The 21,542-nt window shown below is 48.5% G+C and overlaps 1 protein-coding gene across 1 annotated transcript; it reads right to left on the bottom strand.

Moving 5' to 3' along the window:
- Positions 1–12,100: 12,100 nt before the first annotated feature.
- On the bottom strand, positions 12,101–19,636 carry LOC123123790 (serine/arginine repetitive matrix protein 1). The gene is made up of 3 exons (XM_044544408.1): positions 19,077–19,636; positions 13,855–15,376; positions 12,101–13,738 (listed from the first exon to the last, which is right to left on the bottom strand). Exons 1-3 carry the CDS (start codon positions 19,161–19,163, stop codon positions 12,924–12,926), a joined length of 2,424 nt encoding a protein of 807 aa, XP_044400343.1. The 5' UTR covers positions 19,164–19,636; the 3' UTR covers positions 12,101–12,923.
- Between the last annotated feature and the right edge of the window lie 1,906 nt (positions 19,637–21,542).

Below are 21,542 nucleotides of genomic sequence, written 5' to 3'. Positions count from 1 at the left end.
GCATAGTAACTACGCATAGGCCTGGCTCATGATGCCACTGTTGGGAATCGTAGCATAATTTTAAAATTTTCCTACGTTCACCAAGATGCATCTATGGAGTATACTAGCAACGAGGGGAAAGGAGTGCATCTACATACCCTTGTAGATCGCGAGCGGAAGCGTTCCAATGAACGTGGATGACGGAGTCGTACTCGCCGTGATCCAAATCACCGATGACCGAGTGCCGAACGGACGGCACCTCCGCGTTCAACACACATACGGTGCAGCGACGTCTCCTCCTTCTTGATCCAGCAAGGGGGAAGGAGAGGTTGATGGAGATCCAGCAGCACGACGGCGTGGTGGTGGATGTAGCGGGTCTCCGACAGGGCTTCGCCGAGCTTCTGCGAGAGAGAGAGGTGTTGCAGGGGAGGAGGGAGGCGCCCAAGGCTGTAGGTTGCTGCCCTCCCTCCCCCCCCCCCCCTTTATATAGGCCCGCTGGGAGGGGGGGCGCCGGCCAGATCCCATCTAGGGTGGGGGGCGGCGGCCAAAGGGGGGAAGGGAGTGCCTTGCCCCCCAAGGCAAGTGGGAAGCCCCCCCCCCCCACCCTAGGGTTTGCAACCCTAGGCGCATGGGGGGATGCCCATGGGGGGCGCCCAGCCCACTAGGGGCTGGTTCCCTTCCCACTTCAGCCCACGGGGCCCTCCGGGATAGGTGGCCCCACCCGGTGGACCCCCGGGACCCTTCCGGTGGTCCCGGTACAATACCGGTAACCCCCAAAACTTTCCCGGTGGCCGAAACTTGACTTCCTATATATAATTCTTCACCTCCGGACCATTCCGGAACCTCTCGTGACGTCCGGGATCTCATCCGGGACTCCGAACAACTTTCGGGTTTCCGCATACACATATCTCTACAACCCTAGCGTCACCGAACCTTAAGTGTGTAGACCCTACGGGTTCGGGAGACATGCAGACATGACCGAGACGCCTCTCCGGTCAATAACCAACAGCGGGATCTGGATACCCATGTTGGCTCCCACATGTTCCACGATGATCTCATCGGATGAACCACGATGTCGAGGATTCAATCAATCCCGTATGCAATTCCCTTTGTCAATCGGTATGTTACTTGCCCGAGATTCGATCGTCGGTATCCCAATACCTTGTTCAATCTCGTTACCGGCAAGTCTCTTTACTCGTACCGCAATGCATGATCCCGTGACTAATGCCTTAGTCACATTGAGCTCATTATGATGATGCATTACCGAGTGGGCCCAGAGATACCTCTCCGTCACACGGAGTGACAAATCCCAGTCTCGATCCGTGCCAACCCAACAGACACTTTCGGAAATACCCGTAGTGCACCTTTATAGTCACCCAGTTACGTTGTGACGTTTGGCACACCCAAAGCACTCCTACGGTATCCGGGAGTTGCACGATCTCATGGTCTAAGGAAAAGATACTTGACATTGGAAAAGCTCTAGCAAACGAAACTACACGATCTTTTATGCTATGCTTAGGATTGGGTCTTGTCCATCACATCATTCTCCTAATGATGTGATCCCGTTATCAATGACATCCAATGTCCATAGTCAGGAAACCATGACTATCTGTTGATCAACGAGCTAGTCAACTAGAGGCTTACTAGGGACACGTTGTGGTCTATGTATTCACACATGTATTACGATTTCCGGACAATACAATTATAGCATGAACAATAGACAATTACCATGAACAAAGAAATATAATAATAACCATTTATTATTGCCTCTAGGGCATATTTCCAACACAGACGTGCATGTATTTTTATGGATTTGAGGGGTTAGACATGAGGAGCATGGCTGTCCGACAGGGCACATTATATTAGGGGTTGTTCGACGTTGACCGGGGATGCGCCCGGACGCGTTTGCTAATGTTTAGTGGGACGGATTTGCCAAGTCCGGACGTGGATGCTTTTAGACCTACTGCCGAAATACAAGAGTTGTCGTGATTACACGCAATTTGCTGACCTTGGGAGAAACATACAAGCTGAGAATAAGAACATTGTTGCTCTTGTGGATAGAGATGGCTTGAAGACCAAACATGGTTAAGCACGCATATCGAGTGTGGAGCCTGCCCTGCCGTCGGTCGGCTGCGACAGGTCAACAACCGCTTCCATCATTATTTTGTAGTTTCCGGGAAGGAAAGAAAGAAAAAAAGAAAGAAGCAATCGATGGAAGAGGAAGAGGGGCCATGGCACCGGCAGGCGGCAGCAGTATCCGCCCGGCCACATGTAGTGTAGATCGATCTCTGTGTGGACTGGAGTGGGGTGCAAGCGATTCATCCATCCCATCTCTCTCTCGTCTTCCCTCGTGTCGTCTGCAACCCCACACTCCAAATACGTACGTACGTACGTACATCTAAGAAGCAAGCAAGCAAGCCAGGAAAAACTAGTGCAACTGCAGGGAGGCCCAGAAGGATTGTCGTGAAGGAAGCAGTGGGGGCAGCAGAGAGTGATGCATGCTGCTACTCTGCTCACATGCAAGGCAGGTAGTTGCAGTGAGCACGTCGACACGGATCGGCCGATCCCCGGCAAATAGGGATCCCGTCGTCGGTCAATTCAACCACACTCCAAAAAGGAAAATCGATCAAAGTGAAATGTTTTGGCAGCTGACTGACGGGAGCGTGTAAACCACTCCACCACTCACTGATATGTACTCATGTCAACGCTAGGAGGCTGGCCGTGCTTGCATTGCATGCGCCAACATCGATCCCCAGCTGACAATGGTGTGCTTGAATTTGGCGGTACGTACGTACGGTAGCCGACAGTACGGTAGTGCGCTGCGAGTGACCTGGTGAGGCACATGGCGGCGTGCTACTGCTACCGAGTTGAGCAAGGCGACGTGCGTGCATGTGCATGCATGCACACGGTGTACAAGTACCCTCTTCTCTTACGGAATCAGAAAGTATATATTCAGTTCCAGCACAGTTGCTCTCTGCATGCGCCAAACCACAAACTTGCATTGCATTGCAACAGCCCCAGTGGTAGGGTCTTTAATAATTTAGTGGTGGTGGTGGTGGTGGAGGTGGAGGATGATTATTAGTGCATCATTAAGGATGGTAGGAGTATCGTGGTGCCCATGGCCGGGATGGATGGATGATGGATTGATTTTGTGCCTGTATATCGCAGGAGCACGATCACGATGGCTGATTGGCTGGTACTTCAGCTGCAGCAACGATCTCTGCACGCACGAACGCAGCCTCGCCCAAAAGCGGTGGTTGTGGTGGGGGATCAACACAACACGTACTACATTCCATGCACCAGCACCGTCATTGCGTTGCGTTGCACCCAGTGGTGACATGACACTCAGCGAGTAACCACCGCCACCACTTCCTCCTTCCTTGCTTTGTTGGTGCCATCGATCGTGTGCGCAGGAGGACAGGCAGCCTTTTCAACTACACACTTCCATCTCCACTTGCATTCATCCACATATATGTTGCACTTGGTGATATCCCCTTTTTCTTGTCCTTTGCGCCATGGAAGTACAGTCCACCATCATCGTCTTGCAAAGAAAATTTCCTGTGACGTGTCGGCCCGGGCCTCAAGTTAGTAGAGTACTGTTAACCGGCGGATAAATTGGCGTAAGTGGAACAACCATTTGAAGGATGGCATTTCTTTCTTCTTCGGCAGACTACGGGGCGGCTGCTATACATTCATAACTTGCCCGCCTCCTCGGCCGTTGGATGCATAGAATCATCACATCATCATCAGGATCGTTGCTTCTTCCTCCCGAGCAGCACGCATTGTAACGTCCCCATGTTGCGACCATCTCAAGCCGCACACATTACAACACACCCCATGTTGTGACGCTCCTAAGGACCACACACTGCAACACCCTGTAGGTTACGACACTCCTCACCACCATGCATTCCAGCACTGGCCATGTTGCGACCCTCCCGAACACCATGCTCTCCTCCAACCGCGGTATCACAGCCGTCGTTGCATAAGCATGTTGCCATGCTCCCCCAGGTTGCGACGCTCCCAAGCACCACGCATGGCAAACACCCCCGATGTTGCAGAAGCACATCGCCGTAGCACCGCCATCGTTGCAACACAGACGACGTTTCATAAGTCACGTCATAGAAGCATGATATCACTGTTTGCAACATTGGGTGTGTGCCGCCCATGTAGTACCGATGATCTACACACCAGTTGGTGGTCCCTGCTAGTAGGTCGCCGCATCGGTCACCGGCCATGGGGCACTTCTGATCACCGACGAGGTCAACACCTGGAGGAGACACGCATGTGTGGCACCTCCTCCAAAAGGACGGAGATGCCCCTCACAAGCGAGATCAAAGATTGTGGAGAGGGGCGCCCATGGCGGCTTTTTTGTGACTGTAAAGGAGGGAGAAGCAGATGCGCCTCGCCAGTGAGATCAGGAGGTGGGCGGAGAAAAAGGAGAAGAGAGAGATAGGATGTGTTTGGTTGCAGGGCTATCCTCCCAGGGACAGGGATATCCCTCTTTTACTGTGGTTGCCACGCGTTTGGATCAGGGGCGAGAAGGGATAGAGGCAGCCAGATGTTGGGAATATCCCCTAAAAAAGGGGTTGTGGTTAGCCGCGAAAAACAGGCGGGCGGTGGCAACCACCCCGCGCGCGCGTTGCGGTCGTTGCCCGCGAATCGTTTTCCGGCTGTTGCTAGTGGTGAGGCATGCGCCTGCTTCCGATGTGTGACACTAGTCTAAGTTACTCCGCATTATGACCAGCCTAATGCACTCGCGTGTGGCCGCAGCCGGCTGGCCGTTGCGGCGGGTGCGCACAGGCGACGCAGGCCGAAGTTGTCGGCGGCGCGGCTGGATCTCCTGGAGGGTGACGGTTGGATCTCCGGGAGTTGCACGCGGTCGGCGATTGAGGGTGGCGCTGCTGCTGCGTGCATGGAGCTGGATCTTCCTACTGCTGTTGTATGCACCGTATTCGTGATGCAGTTCCTGCTGCTGTATTTCCGGCCGCCGTGCTGTGGTATCTCCTGCCACCGATGAAACAGATCATGTGTTCTGCTCTATTTTCTACTGCTGTATGCACGGGTGTGTGCGTGCTGTTGAGTTGAGGTGTGCTTGACGTGTGTTGTGCGTGCGTGCATGATATGGATGGGTGCTTGTGTGTGTGTTCACTCAGGAGATTTGAGGGCTACCGTGAGCACAGCTTGCAACACATCACTCAAACCAACTTTACAATAGCTATCCTCAACCATGTTTCATCCTTCAAACCAAACATAAGAAGGGCTAACCTTACCCACCCAACCAAACAAAAAAAAAGGGCTATCCCTAGCCAGGGGGTTGGGGATACCCACAACCACCCTAGTCCATCCCTCAAACCAAACACATCCATAGAGACGGGAGGGGGATAAGTCGCTCTCTCCAGATGGACGTGTGGTTGTCCAAGAGATAAGATCAAAGGATAGAGGCCCACGGGCTTGTCGAATACTGGAGGTAGTGGACTGGTGAGAGGAAATCAGTCGATAGGATATCAGTATTTCCCTTATGCGTGAGGTGGTGCTATTGGCTTAATGTCAATAGCGTTAACCTCTAAATCGCTGAAGAAATAGACAGTGTTACTGTTCATCCACACTCATTATTCCGCATCAACTGACAACCGCATCAACATTCATCTCCAATCGGACGGTTGACAATGCTCGGTGCTTGACGACAGGATATCCACGGGGTAGATTTATAATAAGGATTCAAACTACATGGCATGAACGACCCAAGTCCATGCTAGGAGATCACTCGGTTGGACCGGCATCACGCAGCCCATCAGACTCACTTGTACCATGATGTCCATCCAACTGAACGTGTTGTGGGCAATCAAAGGGGGTGTCTCAAACGGCGCCGTTTAAACAACTTCAATCATCATGGTGTTGTTATTACAACATGGCTCATACAGTCGTTGTACCCTTCATCCTCGTCGGTTCCATATAAGGCGAGGAAGATCTAGACAAGTTTTTTGGATAGATTGACAAGATCCACACACACACACACACACACAAGTGTTAGACATCACTATAATCACATTGTTCATACGAGATCAAAACATCCACCAGGAGTAGGGTGTTACCCCTAGAGCAGGGGATCCGAGCATGGGTATAGCCTCTCTTGTGTGAAATCTCATTCCTATATCATCCACGTGCGCCTCGCCTTACCAAAAAAAATCGTAAAATCATGTGTATTGCCGCGAAATCCCCTCAACAATGCCGCTCCGCAACGATGACTAAATCACATGGTCATTGTTCGACGATCCGATGTTTACCACTCGTCAACGGCACAAAAGCTCACCTTGTTTTACTCCAATTTCCCGCCAAGTGCATGCTTTCCTTGGCTGTTCCTTATTCTAAATTTAGTGTCAGTTACTCTGAATACTAGTAGAACCTGTCACCCAATTAAACATACTCCCTCCGTTCTTATTTACTTTGCGTACTAGCTTTGACTGAAGTCAAACTTCGTAATGGTTGACCAAGTTTATAGGGAAAAAACAAATACCTCGCAGGCGACTCTCCCTCAGCAAAACACCATCATCTTCGTAAAACTACTAAAAGTAGAATTATATACACAAGGAAAGGTCAAGGAAACTACACGGAGCAGTGCTGGACTAGTTGCAAACTTGATGTGCTGAGTGGTCACTTACTTGAAAGGACCATCAGGAGGCATCCTATCAGAAAGGAAGGACATATAGCAGAGCGATCTCTGTCAGGCTCCGTCTCCATCTTGGGCTTCTCTGGCTGGGTGCTACAACCTACAATCATCGAACAGCCAGTCCTGATCACCATGATCGGTCTCAATGATCTGAGGTGCTTCAGGAATGCTGTATGTGTGCCCAAGATACTTGCAATCCGGGTGAGGCGACCTCGTAGCAGCTGCGTCATTCACTTTTTTTCACTGGGAGTAACACCGGTTGCTCGAGCTCGAAAAGGAGTAGGACGCTTTTTTTTTTTGAAAAGGAGGTTGAAGGAGTAGGACGCATAGCACGATGAGAATTATGGATCAGTTGATGCAGGTGGTGGTTGCGGCGCCGGGGTCCATGGCGATCTCGAGCTGGCGGAGAGGGAGGGAGGAGGGCAGGGAGCCATGCCCATGCCCACGCCCACCTTGTTGGAACCGTCCCAGCCGATGTGCCCGATCACGATCTCCCTCTCCTCTTCCTCTTCATCTTCTTCCTTGCCGTCGTACGCGGCAAAGAATGTCTTGATTCCCTTGAGCAGCCGCTGCACCCCTGCCACGACGATCCCCTCTTTCGCCTTCTCATCACCGCCGGTCCCTTCCTCTCGAGGGGCTCTGTCTGAGTCTGAAATGGGCTAGTTTGGCTAGCATTGTATCATGGAGATCAATCAGGAACGACGATCTTCGTGTGGACTAATTGCTTTTCTCTGTGTTTTCTGTTGTTGCCGAGGCTGGGACGTGCACATCAATCAATTGCGTTAAAATTCCTTTGAAAAGGGTGGGGTGAGCTTGATTTGACGCCATCATCTCGCTAGTGGACGTAGCACAGCGACCTCGAACTCCTTTTTTTTGTGCGGCTTCATCGTGCAGCCTCCTTCCTTGGCCATGTCATTTTTTTTTACTATATGCATTTGCATACAGAATGATTTAGTGGGCGTGTCACTCTGTGGAAATGTATCTTACTGTTCGGGAAGAGGACCCCTCTTGAAAAGTTGCCATGAAGAAGGTCATCTAAGTCGTAAAAGAAGATTAAACACATGTTTTCTTCTGATGGAGTGCAGATTAGCAGGGCATGCGTGGCCTCATGCTCTGGACGGCCGTGCAAGTACGATGCTTGCGCCGCATGTTCAGCGCGCGTGCAACAGTTGGCTGCATGCAGGCTGAACGATTCGTACTAGTATCCTGGAGAAATCTGGGAACCGAATGATATTAAGGTTGTCTGCTTTTGAGATTCTTGATTGAGGGACCCTCTTTTGACCTTATTTTTCTTCTGAATGAATGAAGAAGACAACCTGGATCATCATCTGGTATGAATGAAATCTACACCAGCAATATGATAATGGGGATGATTTTGGTGAGGTTAAACAGTCGCCCTCTGCGCTGCTCCAACCCAACTACCCTGCATATGTTTTTTTTTTTTGAATTTTCACCGGAAACCGCTACCCCAAAGCCAGCATCCAAGTATGGACATGGATCCGACAGGTCTCTTTCAGGCGCCCGCGCCACAACAGAGCGTCTTCCCTACACGAGCCAAGCAACCGAGCGAGAGAAGGACGCTGCCCCTGGAACACCACTGCGTTCCGGTGCTTCCATAAGTGCCAGCAGCACAGCATAGCGAATTCAGGAGCAGAGCCGACCGCCGAGCTCGCCGCAGAAGCCAGGCGATCCAGGCAGCCCTCGCCCACACCACCGGCGTTGATGCCAATCCGCCTCCAGAAGGACCCCGCGAATGGACAGGAGAAGATCATATGATCCGCACTCTCCATCTCGTCCTCACACACGGGGCGCCCTGCACCTTCTGGCTCCACAATGTGTTTTTTCAGCAGGACATCTCTCGTATGGATACGTTTCTGCACCAACAGCCAGCAGAAGAACTTGACACGCGACGGCGCTCTCGTGTCCCAGATGGACGTCACAAACGGGGCAACCAGGCCACCAAACCTCAGCAGTCTGTACGCCATGGCAGCCGACAGGGTCCCGCGCGGGGTCGTAATGTGGAGGAGAGACCGATCATCCCCCTCTTCTCGCGCAGGCTGGGATTCCATCATTGCCAAGACCACCCCCAGCTCCACCTCGCCCACACGCGTGAGGCGCGGCACAAGGTGCCTGTGCAGGCCCTCCTCCCTCGCCTCCCAGACAATCATCTCGGGAGTAACGGCGTGCGAAAAAAGAGCAAGGAAGGCCACGGCAAGAGCGCCACAGGGCAGCCAGCTGTCGAACCAGAAGGAGGTCGAGCGCCCGTCCCCCACGGCGACCATGGAAAGAGCACGATACAGAGGTAGCAGCTTAGCCAGGGCTCCTCTGTGTTCACCCAGAGCATGGTCACCGCGCGCCAAGAGCGAACTCCCATTTGCTGCACCCCAGACCCAAGCAGCCCACCTCGATCGCGGCACACTGTGCAGTCTATGGATCATCTTCAGCAGGAGGCAATCATTTTGTACCACGAGGCTGCGGACCCCGAGCCGAGCCCGCCTTCAGATTTTGCGCGGCACACGCAATCCCAGGCCACCAAACATTGGGCTCCCGACGCCCTCTCGGCAACATTCCATAAGAAGTCCCGTCTCATGGCATCCAGCGCACGGATCAGCTTTGGGGGGAGGAGCAGCGCAGCCATGGCATAAGTTGGCAGAGCGTCCAGGACAGCGTTAATCAGCACCAGACGCGCAGCCGGTGAGAGGAGGCGAGAGAGGGATCGTTCACACGTACCTTGAAATTTTTAGCCATATGAATAAACGAAGGCTGCTAATGAAGCAGTAGTGCAATATCGAAAGAAATGCGACGATTTGGCAACACAAAAAGCATGCAACATGGAACATTCTCTCCGTAGCGGATCACTTGCCTTCAACACCAAGTTCGCCTAACCATGCCGGATCGGGAGGATAGCCGGCCTGGAGATTAATCAGGAATGATCTCCATGGACATCGGCTGCTTAAAAAGTTGTGCTTTCGAGATTGATTTGGCGCCATCATCGGCTATTGGATGGAGCACATCGATCTGTCGCGTCATGCTTTCGAATTGTGGTCTTGAAGGAAGGAGTAGATATATATGTTTTTGAATTGTTATTTTTAGGAAATTCCGATTGTGGTTTCTATGCTGAAGGAAATACTTTTTGAGCCCTTGTATCCAAGAATGCACACATTCACAATGTTACGACTAACCATCGTGGGAAAAGATTTTAAAAAAATGTTAAACGACTTCCTCAAGTAAAATAGATAAAAAGTAAGTACACGTTTATTCATCCATCTCAAGTAAAATATTGCTTCCTTTGCAGTTTCCCGCAAAAGAAAGAAAAAAAAAAAAAGCAATCAATCGATCCAAGAGGATGGGAGATGTGTAGAGTTGGGTGCAATGCAAGCGAAGCGATTCATCCATCCATCTCTCCTCTTCCCCTGCTCCGGACCACACTCCAAATACATGCCCCTGACAAGCAAGGGAAAAAAAACTAGTGCAAGATGCCGCCACTCTGCTCTGCTCAGCTCGCAAGGTTGGTTGTTGCAGTGAGTGACCACGTCGACGCCGACGCCGATCCCCTCCCCGGCCAACACAGATGCCGAGTTGGTGGTGACAATTCAACCCCTGCTGCCTAAAAAGGAAAGATCAATTCAAATTCAACCCACGCCGATAGATAGATCAATCAAAGTGAAATGATTTTCTGCGTGAAAGCTACCGCTCATTGACCTGACCACATCTTACTGCTGCTGCTGCTACTAGTTAAGTTATGTCCACGCTAGCATGCATGCATGCAGCCGACGTGTCAACATCCCGGCCGACACTAGAGTGCCCATGCATGCAAATGCAAGCTAGCCAACGACCGCACCGGCCGGGGGCAGGGGGCACACATGGTGCACGTGTTTCGCCGAATTCGCCAACATGTAGTATGTGATGAGGTCATTGATGGAAGATTCACCGTCAAATGTAGTACTCCCTCCGTTTCTTTTTAGTTTGCATATAAGATTGGATAGAAGTCAAACTCTATAAAATTTGACCAACTTTTTACAAAAATATACCAACATCTACAATACTAAAGATATATGGTATAAAAATTAATTTCATGATGCATCTAAAAATATTGATTTTATATTGTGAATCTTGATAATTTTTTCTATAAAGTTAGTTAAAGTTAACAAAGTTTGACTTTGACCAAATCTTATATGCAGACTAAAAAGAAACGGAGGGAGTATGTGACGGAGGATTGCGCCTCTACGACGGTGCTATCTCAGGCATGAACCTCTTAATAAATCTCTTAAAATATGGTTTGCTTTTGGCGTATCTGGAAAAAGAATAATCCTGACGACTGTGTCGACTTTCATCTCCAACGGGGTGGGGTGGCTGACAGTTCGGCCCAAACGCCCCGGCGGGTTGGCTGGTCATTGACTGGGTTGCCACCCAACGGCAAATCCGGCCTAAACAGACGGACTAACGGGGAACCCCGATATCCAGCCCATATCTAGGGTGGATATGGGACGCCTGCACGCACCCGTCACATAGTATCGAACCCATTGTGGCCCACCCGACCCCACAAATTCAACCCTAGCCGCGTTCCTCTCCCCTCCCCTCCGCACCCAAGCTCCCTTGCGACGATCTCTGGCATGACGGGCAGGATCCCAGGCCTACACCTCTTGATCTTAGGACTGGGAGCTCATTCCACGTGGCCCCAAGGAGGAGATGGCTGTCTACATTGAGCTCCGCCGCTCCCGGAAGGAGTCTGCTCGACAGCAGTCGAACTCCATCCAACGGGAATCAATTGCGTCCGTCCAAATATTGCATGGATCCGACGCGAGGGGCATCACCGCTGCCTCACCGAAGGCGGTGCGGTCCGTCTGGCGATCGAACACCTGGCGGATGCACAACTGTTTCATTGGCGCGCCGAATCGAAGATGCACAACCGCTACAGAACCATTGCAAATATGGCATGACATGCCCGTCGTGCGAGATAGCGGGCGCGGGAGGCCGCGACAGACGTCGATGAGGCAGAGTCACACTCTCCGATGCTCGACTCCTTCCGTCGCAACCGTGTCGTGGTGGACATGGCGTCCCCTGACCTCGATGGATCCATCGTCGATCGATCTCACGTCCACCGATGACGTGCAAGCTCCAAGCCCCGCTGAGTAAGAGTAGGGCATGAGAGACATCGGCGCCTGAAGTCCCATGAGCGCGGGCGTTTTGGGGCTAAGGGGGTTAAACCAAGCCGTCACCTACAATGGTCGTGCCTAAAAGATCGTCTCTGAGCGAGACCAAACTCCAAATTTCTAGCCACGCTCATGCTTTTCTTAGCCGTTCCTTGTTCTGCATCTAGTGTCAGTTTTTCTGAATTTTAGTAGAACCTGTCACCTAATTTCAAACATACATAGCAGAGCGTTGGGATTATTCGTCAACAACTTTGTCTACATGTTGCAACAAAAACAACGGCTCGAGCACCCCTGAAAAAAGTGACAGCAACTGTAATTTTATAGCATCCCAAACTCTCTTCTAGAGCCAGTCGACACAAGCAGAAAAGTATCATGCCCACTCTCAACAGTTTGGAAGCCAATTTTTAACTTCCGATGATAACTCCTCATACCCTGCAGTGACTCTTTCAACATGAGTGGCGTTCGTTACAAAACCTGGGCAAAAACACCATCGTCTAAGTAAAACCACTAAAAAGGAGAGAGTTATATACACAAACGACATGCCAACTTTGGGAACAAGAATAAATCAGGCAGCGGCAGCGGCAGCGGCAGGAGCAGCAGATTATGTGTGTGTCTCACCAACCAATCCAACTATAAATGAATGTCTCACTCACTCAAAAGTCCCTTCCTCCCTCTCCAGTCCTCCACCCCTCCTCTGTCTCTCTAATGTACATGTTGGTTATAAAAATGCTTTTACACCATACAGATCAAAATTGTGCAGCGGCAGCGGCAGCGGCATATGCAGCAAGGATAGCTAGCTCATCATGACCGCAGGACCCGCGATCATGTCGCGGCGACGACCAACGGACACCAATGCCTTCTCTTCTCTTCTTCTCCAGGCAGCACAGCACTCGTCGGGATCGATACTCCACACCTGCCAGCCATGCCAGCTCTCTCACAAGTGCTGAGTTGTCACGCACCGGTCTACAGCTACCCCACCAATGGATGAATCACCCATTCCTGCCGCCGAGCTACACAAGCTGTAGCAGAGCAGTGCTAGAAAGTAGAAACTAGTTGCAAACTTGATGTGCTGAGTGCTCAGTTAATTCACAGGATCTTTGCTCAGTAGTTCAGGGAGCACCGTATCAGAAAGGAATGACGTATGGCAGAGCGATGACGTCGGCCGGGTCGATTTTCATAGCCTCAGCCCACACTTGGGGCACTCCGTCGGCCTCCGTCTCCATCTTGGGCTTCTCTGGCTGGGTGCTACATCGATCGAACAGCCAGTCCTGGTCGCCGTAGTCGCACTCCATGATCTGAGGTGCTTCAGGGATGCTGTATATCTGCCCCAGATACTTGAAATCCGGGTGAGCCGACTTCCTAGCAGGTGCGCCATTCCCAGATGATGCCCCAGGATCCCGATGCCCTGAAACGACCGCAGGTCGCTGCTGAGCCTCCTTGCTGACAGTAACCTTCTCTTCCTTCTTAGGGAGAGGATCTCGAAGCCCTGAAACGACCGCAGGTCGCTGCTGAGCCTCCTTGCTGACAGTCACCTTCTCTTCCTTCTTAGGGAGAGGATCTCGAAGCCCTGTAACGACCTGAGGTCGCTGCTGAGCTTCCTTGTTGACATTGGCCTTCTCTTCCTTCTTAGGGAGAGGATCTCGAAGCCCTGTATCGACCAAAGGTCGCTGCTGAGCTTCCTTGTTGCCATTGACCTTCTCTTCCTTCTTATTAGGGAGAGGATCTCGAAGCCCTGAATCGAGTGAAGGTCGCTGCTGAGCTTCCTTGTTGCCATTGACCTTCTCTTCCTTCTTAGGGAGCCGTTCAGCCTTTTCGATTTTCATGGCATCTGGCTTCATGGAAGAGGGTGGCGCGGCTACATGAGATGCTGTACCATTCTCCACATGATTGCTGGAGGGGGCTGGTCTCGGCAACTTTGTAGGCCGCATTTCATGATGGTCTGTACAGAGCATCAGAAGTCTTATAACATAAAGCACCATAAAAAGGTATGATGGTGTTCTACAAGACTATGCAATATTGGTAAGTGCAAAATAAAAAGCAAAGCTAGGAACTCACTTTGTAGGTAACCATTCATCTCGTGGTTCTTTCGCTTCTTCAGGTTTTCATCAGCTAGGATAACTTTAGCATCATCAGCTGGAGGAGCCAAGGGAGGGGTTAAGGGCTTCGTGTCAAGACTATCTATCAGACTGTCTATCTGATAATCTATACTGTTTTCTCTTAACTTATCATGCTCTTTGTGATTATGTTCCTGTTTCTCCTTCTTTGCCTCCTTTTCCTTTTTCTTCTCTTTGTGTTTCTCTTTCCTCTTCTTTTTCTCATGCCGCTCACGTTTTTTGTCCTCTTTCTTTGTATCATCAGATGCCCCATCTCTGACCTTTTCCACCCTTTCAGCTCTTCCAACTGCAATTTTCTCCACAGCTGGGGATTTAGAATCAACCTGTTTCTGATCAGTTGAAACACAAGGATGCAGCACTCTTCCACCTGGTTCCTTTTCCTTGCCCACAGCTGGGGGCTTAGCACCAACCAGTTTCTGATCAGCTGAAACAGTATTCTGTGGCATTCTTCCACCTGGTCCCTTTTCCTTGCCCATGGCAGGTGAAACACCTCCAGCATTGGGCTTAGTAGCAGAAATGGAAAAGTTTTCAGTTGGCCGAACCATCCCATTTGGCCTTCGGATTGTAATGCTTGGGCTTGGGATAGTTGACCTAGGTAGACTTCTATCCATCCCTGTTGATGCGCCAGATGTTGATGGACTCTCAAACCTCTGCATGGATGTTGGTGCGCTATCCACCGGACGACCAACCTTACCATTTCCCTTGTGCAGAGCATTAGCAGGGCTTCGAAGCAACGGAGAGCTGGTGCCAATTTCTTTCTTTGCAGTCTCTTTATTTGGGCTCTCAGTTCTCTTCTGCACCAGTATGCTAATGTTACTGATACGCTGCCCCGTTCCCTCTTTCCTTGGCACAGAATCAGTAGAGTTGGAGGGAGGTCTCGTGACTTTGACTCTTTCCTTCTCCACCATAGGTGTCGTACTAAAGCCATCAGAGCCGCCTTGAGATGAACTGTTGAGGTTCTCGCTGCGTCGAATCGATGTCCCATTTTTCTGTTGATTGATAGTGATGGTCTGTTGCCCCAAGCCCTCACTTCTCCTTGAAGCATCAATAGAGTGAATACGCATTTTGTTAACTGCGGTCCTGTCATTCTCCAGTGCAGGTGCAGCACTAAAACCTTCACGACTTCGATCATTTGAAATAGTGAAGTTGTTAACAGCTCGATTCTCCACCCCTTTCTGATCTTGTGTCTTTCTAACCAGTTCCTCCCTGAATATAGGGTCCTTAATTTCTTCAGATTTCCTGCTGCTCTCTCCAAACTTCTGACCAAGGAGAGCCTCACCATGTCTGTCAGTCCCTTCAGATTCCCTGCTTTTATCTTTGCTCTTGTCCTTTTTCTTGTCTTTGTGCTTCTCTTTGCGATCTTTTTTATCTCTGTGCTTATCTTTACTCCTTTCTTTATCCTTCTTTTCTTTTTTATCTTTGTCCTTCTTGTCCTTCTTATGCTTCTTCTCCTTGTGTTTCTCCTGAAAAAAGATGGTTGATTTCAAGTCAATAAATTTCAAAATAAGAGGTCAAACATAAATAGTTAGCAAATGCTAAGCATAAACATTATGAATGAATATATTGCAAAGAACAGTCCCAAAAAACGCTAAGAAAGAAAATGAGTTTGTTGATCTACCAGAATGGTCGTGCAAATATAAACATCTACGACACATCACTATCATGGGAAGCTGCCATTAGTACAAACAATTAGAAACTACAATGAGCAGTGAATATTATAACACTACCTAAATGGCATACAGTATTCCAGATTTGTAGAGTTTGTATATGAAATATTATTTTTAAACTTATGAACTCGCACTACATAACCATTGAATAACACCCGGGGAAACAATCTGCTTCTCTGATTGCAGCTTATACTTACTTTTGCTAACAAGTCTAATGACTTGAGTAATTCTGTTCAGCTGCAAACCCAGTAATAGTACTACTTTATGTGTTGTCGAAGCTTTTGCTTTTGATACTAACCACATTGATGAAGTTAACCAACATATTTTATACATAGACCATCGGTTGCAGAAATCAAGTTGGCACTAAAGTTTGCACCATATTCATTCAAGGACCAAATATGTCATAAATTTAGAAGGATATGTACTCTATTTAGTAAGGAAACAAACTAAGTCTAAATCACCAGACATTTGAACATGTGCCATGGAACAGCCTTGTTATGGAGCATAGAGAGTTAAGGTTGTTACATAAGATTGGATATAAGCCAATACTTTAGGCAAACATTTCAACATATCAGGACAGAAATAAGCTAGTTTATTGAGACTATATTCGACAAATCTAACATAACACCTCAGGTAGTCAATAAATTCCCTACGATGCACTCTAAGGACATGCTTACACGCTTGTAAGCATGACAATTTATTGCCATGTTCTATGAGGGCAGGGTTAATTCATGAACATCTGCCCTATTTAGTGAAACTTTCTTTGCTTATCACGTTTTAAAAGAGTAAACCATGAAACCCTCGAATGTCATTAATAGAGTTAGTCAGACCAGATCTTGTAAGAAACCATGTATTTGAATGGAGCCTCGGTAGTTTTTCCTCGATGAGCAACATGGAACTACAAAGGGTACATTAAGATAATGCAGATTGCAGGCAAAAACATAATGCTAGCCAGATAGGTTCATTAGAGCACACACAATAATCAGATTTATAAACAACATGACAGCTAAAACTAACAAAGACCACTAAGTCAACGCTCGTCCCTCTGATACGTTATATAGCACTTATACCATTTATTTATGGTGTTTGTAAATGACAATATCAACATATCCATTCATAGAGTTACAGTTATTATGGAATGTGAGGGTTGCATAGCATAATTCTTAATTCCCCTCTCGAGCTTTTTAGCACTGGAAATTTAAAGTTTATTAGGATTGTGCAGAAAATATATTTATATCAGAAACATAGCATGAGTTCAGTTACCAAAACATATTTAATCCCATGATGTCAGAAGACACCCAAGGGAGGTCCAGATATGATTCTAATACAAAGATGACAGAAAAAACTGCTGAAGAGTTCAGGTCACAATAATGAATACATCTGCTCGGCTTTCTAACAGTGGATAATATATATATAGGATACAGCATCCCTAGTGGATAATCTTTGGCTATGCTACCAGTTTTCATGTATGGGGAAAAGATATTATAGAACTAGATGAACTTTTCCTCTATATATGATCATCCATATATTAAGAACAATGTGACAGGCATGCTTTACAGCCAGCCCAGGCCAAAAGGCCCACGGAAATGCTATTGCCCTTTAAACTGCCAAGGTATTTATGTTTTCTATATGCATTATCAACAAACTTGAATACATGTTAACCCATAATAACTTTCCCCTGGAACAGAAGAAAACAGGAAATAAGCAGACAGATGAATCATGAAATGTCATTTTAGTTCGGTTTGACAGTCTATCAATCACAGGAACACCAACATATAAAAATTATTATATCAAGTGTAGGAATAGATATAGTGGTGGAATGGAACCAGAGCTGTTAAGCGGGTCATTTAACACAGATAAATTGCAACTGAATGGAACAATCCAGCAAACTATTGGCATAATTGGAGCTTCTACAGCACATAATCAGGTATCGAAGACCAAGCAAATTGTTCCTAGCAGGGAACAAGCATGGACAGATAAAGACGATCATTTAGCAAGATGCACACACATTAAGAAATCATCATACAAGATTACCAGTCCATCCCAATATCCCATTCCCATCTTTCTCATAAGCTTTGTTCTCTAAAAATAGAGGCTCTCTTTTGCACTTATGCTGTATTCCCAAGTTCTGAACCACACCACAATAGATACTAGTATTTATTGTAGATACTAGATAGCATGATGATTGTTATAGGGGCACAATTGAAAAGGGCTACACTAAAACAACAAGATATCATAAAAAATGTAACAAGAAATCTAGGTTAAAGCATAATCAGTTTCCTAACAGAAGGAGTAACAAGCAATAACAGCCTTTAGATCACAAAAATATTGAATTGTAGTTTCACATAAACAACTAACTGCTCTGAGATAAATAAAAAAACCTCTAATAAAATGTTTACAGTACAAATCCTACATCAATCCAATCCACCATCCTGTATGGCTTAGACAGCATAGGTACCACTTATTTAGAACACCTTGTTTGAGACCGGCAATTAGGAAATTTTGTTTCATCAGTGTGGTGATTGACTTACCCAGACTAAGTGATTCATACTTGCACGGATGGACAACTTTATGCCAATCCACACCAAAAACTGATGGTAACTACCACCAGGACCAGGACACATACGAGTTGCATAGAAAAATAATATTCTTTGTAAAAGTGTGGTCAACCAGTTTAGTGCACAGCATGAACTTTAACTGTAGTAGGAGGATATTTGCAGAAAGTAGTCATGTAACAGGACAAAGGAAACTCCTGGCAATAGCTAGCGGGCAGTAACGTCTCTAGAACTTCAGTCACGCTTTTAGCAGCACACCGACAAATTAGAAACATTTGCGTCTTTTTCCGCCGACCTAAATAACTTTTTCGCCCTAGTAAGCCTCCCGAGTCCCGACATACTAAATGCGCTTTTGCCTATAATACACCTGTGTGAAGCTTGCAAGACCTAAGCGACAATAATCAATGAGTAACGACATAAACCCGCAGCCGCTCTCATACTAAATCTGCTTTTGCCTATAATACACTTGTGTGAAGCATGCAAGGCCTAAGCGACAATAATCAATGAGTTACGACATAAACCCGCATCTGTTCTCCCATTGATCCACCCAATAGAAACCCCCACCTTGTGCACGCAACTAGCCGCAAGATCTGCCCTGCCCTATCAGGTTCAATTTGCCAGAAGCGCTCTTTAGGAAACCATCGGTTCAGCCTACTTTGTACTCTAGCTTTTCTACCAATCAGTGGTGGAAGAAAGGAAACCCCAGGCATAATAAACACAGCGCTTTTGGCACCTGCGAGTGACCTAAACTCAAGGGACTGAAACGCTGCTAAGATTCATCACCGCACAGCCGTAAGCAACTAGTCCTAACCACAGATACGTGAGCTAAAGGTCTGGTTTTAAAGAAATTCTGCAACCAAACAAACAGCGGCGGCATACAATGTCCCGTGCGATGCAGGCTAATGGAGCGACGGACGGAGCAAGAGGGGATGTTTTTCCACCTTGTCGAGCAGGGGCGAGGCTAGGTGGGCGTCGGGGCGCGCGGTCTTGACATATCCTGGGGGCGGAAACGGGAAGCAGCGAGACATGGCACGGCCGCCTGGGGCCCCGCCCGCCGGATCAACCCACCACCAAGACCAGAGCCCTCCTCCTCCGCCTCAATCCTCCCCCTCCGCCGCCGCCCCCAAACACACCTCCTCCTCCTCCTCTCTTCCTCCCGCTGGAGCAGGCTCAGTGGTCGCCGCCCTCCACCGCCCGGGGGGAGCATGGGGCGGGGGCACTCATCCCGGCCGCCGCCGGCGCCGGAATCGCGCGGGGATCTGGGGCGGGCGCGGGGATCGGCCCCCACCCGATCGGGAATCGGCGCGGGGCCGCGGCCAATCCCGGGGCGATCTCCCGCCGCCGCCCGCCCGCCCGCTCTGTGTTCGTTTTAGTTGTTTTTGTTTCCGGCGCTCGCTCGGGTGTTTCGCCGCTTTTGTGCGGGGTGCCGGGTTGGATTTGGATGGAGGGAGGGAGGAAGTAGGGTTGAGGTGGGGAGGGGCGGGCCGAGGGAGGAAGACGAAGGTGGAAACCGATGAGAGGAGACCCGGTGCCCGTATATATAGCCCCACCACCCCCACCCACCCTTCGGGACACATCTGGTCTGCTTGGCTTGGCTTGGGTTGGGTCCGGGGTCGGCTCCGGGGTGGGGTGGGGCCCACCCGCCAGACCGAACCTATGGTTTGCTATTTGTTGTACTCCTACTCCTAGTACAAGTAGTACTACTCTCTTTTTTGCGAAAAATACAAGTAGAGTACTACACTATTATTACTTTTATTATTTATTATATCAGGAAAATGTGTGGTGATGCATTCGTTTTCGTTTTGTTTCATTGTTGCTGTGTTGGGATAATAATTCCATATTGGTAGGCTCATGATTTTAAGTGAGTTTCGACATTTTGTTTTTGTCGCGTCATAAGTTTCGTCTTGCTTTGGGTTCCCACAATATCATATCGAGGATTTCTTTTTGTGTTTCATTACTCGAGACATGGATGCCGAATCCACTGGTGCAATAAAGAATGGCGATCTGGGTCATTAGTGTTGTAGCCATAGCGCATAGTTTCACCTACCAGAGCCCGAAGTATGATCCGCATTAACAACACAGGAAGAATTTTCACGAGTGTGTGTGTACTTGGCACGATGTGGCAGAACATGACAACATATGAGGGGTTGATTGCTTAGACCAAAGCCCTAGAATTATGCGAAGAAGCAACTTCTCACCCGTGGGCCAGCATCTACTTGATTTAATGGGCCAGATACTTTGGTTTTAGTGCGGGGAGACGAGAAGAGACTCGGGATGGTCCCCGAGACCATCCGTCGGTGGTGGTACATGGGTTGACATGGTGACCTTGAAGCTCGGCTCGCCCGAGGCTCTCGAACCCTCGATGTCTAAATGGGAAGAGTGAGGCGAGAGACTAAAAGTGGTGTTGATACCGTAATGCTCATGCCGGTTGCTTTGGGTCTGTGGTGCTATTGAATTCGGACAAGATAACATCACCCGTTATGTGTTGTAATAGTAGGGTACAACATGTATCTACCAATGTTAAATTTTTTAGACCGCATTTACACACGGACATGATCCCATATGATTAAAACTTTACGAGCTATGAGTGTTTGTAGTGTGTTTTCGGACACGTTGACCGGGGACCTATGTATATAGCGACGAAGGGCAGTTGAAGGAGGGTTGAGTAGGAGGGAGGAAGAAGGAGAGGGGGGGATAAGAAGTCGGGACCCGTACATATAGTCCCTTCCTACCCCCACCACACCTCCCCTTCAGGACACATATGATTGGGTTAGGTTGGGTCCAGGGTCGACCCCGGCATGGGCGTGGGGCCCATCTACAAGAGCAAACCTATGATGGACATGGTGTTGGGGTTTTCTATTACTCCTACTAGAAGTACATTATTGTTGTTGTTATTGTTTAATATCAAGAAAACGAGTGGTGGTGTATTCATTTTTTTGTTTCCTTGTTGTTTTGTTGGGATTATTCTAGTTTGTTAGGCTCATACTTTAAACTTTTTTGTTAACACCATTAGTTTCGTCCCATCTCGTCATGCTTTGGTACTCGGTGCCATTAATTCGCAGGATTGTTTTTACTCATGACATAGTTATTGGATCCACCAGTGCAAGAAAGGACGGGTATCTAAATTATGAGTGTCGTAATTGTAGCGTATAATTTCACCTACCAGAGTTCGAAGTATGACCTGCATTGACATTCTAGATATAGGTTTTACGGGCATGCGTACTTGCCACACGATGGCGTTACATGACAACATAGGAGGGTTGCACGACCCAAATGAAAGTGTGTTCGCTCCCTAAGTGTGGTTTTGGTAATAATGATAATCTCTATGAACTAATTTTTCATTGAGATGTATATAAAGGAATATTCCATATGTGGTGCCTTAAGGATGTTGGATGGATTCAAGGATG

The sequence above is a fragment of the Triticum aestivum genome, chromosome 5D (assembly GCF_018294505.1).
Source record: "Triticum aestivum cultivar Chinese Spring chromosome 5D, IWGSC CS RefSeq v2.1, whole genome shotgun sequence".
Classification (NCBI taxonomy): Eukaryota; Viridiplantae; Streptophyta; class Magnoliopsida; order Poales; family Poaceae; genus Triticum; species Triticum aestivum.
The sequence above is the reverse complement of the archived record's forward strand: the minus strand, read 5'-3'. Positions and strand labels throughout refer to the sequence as shown.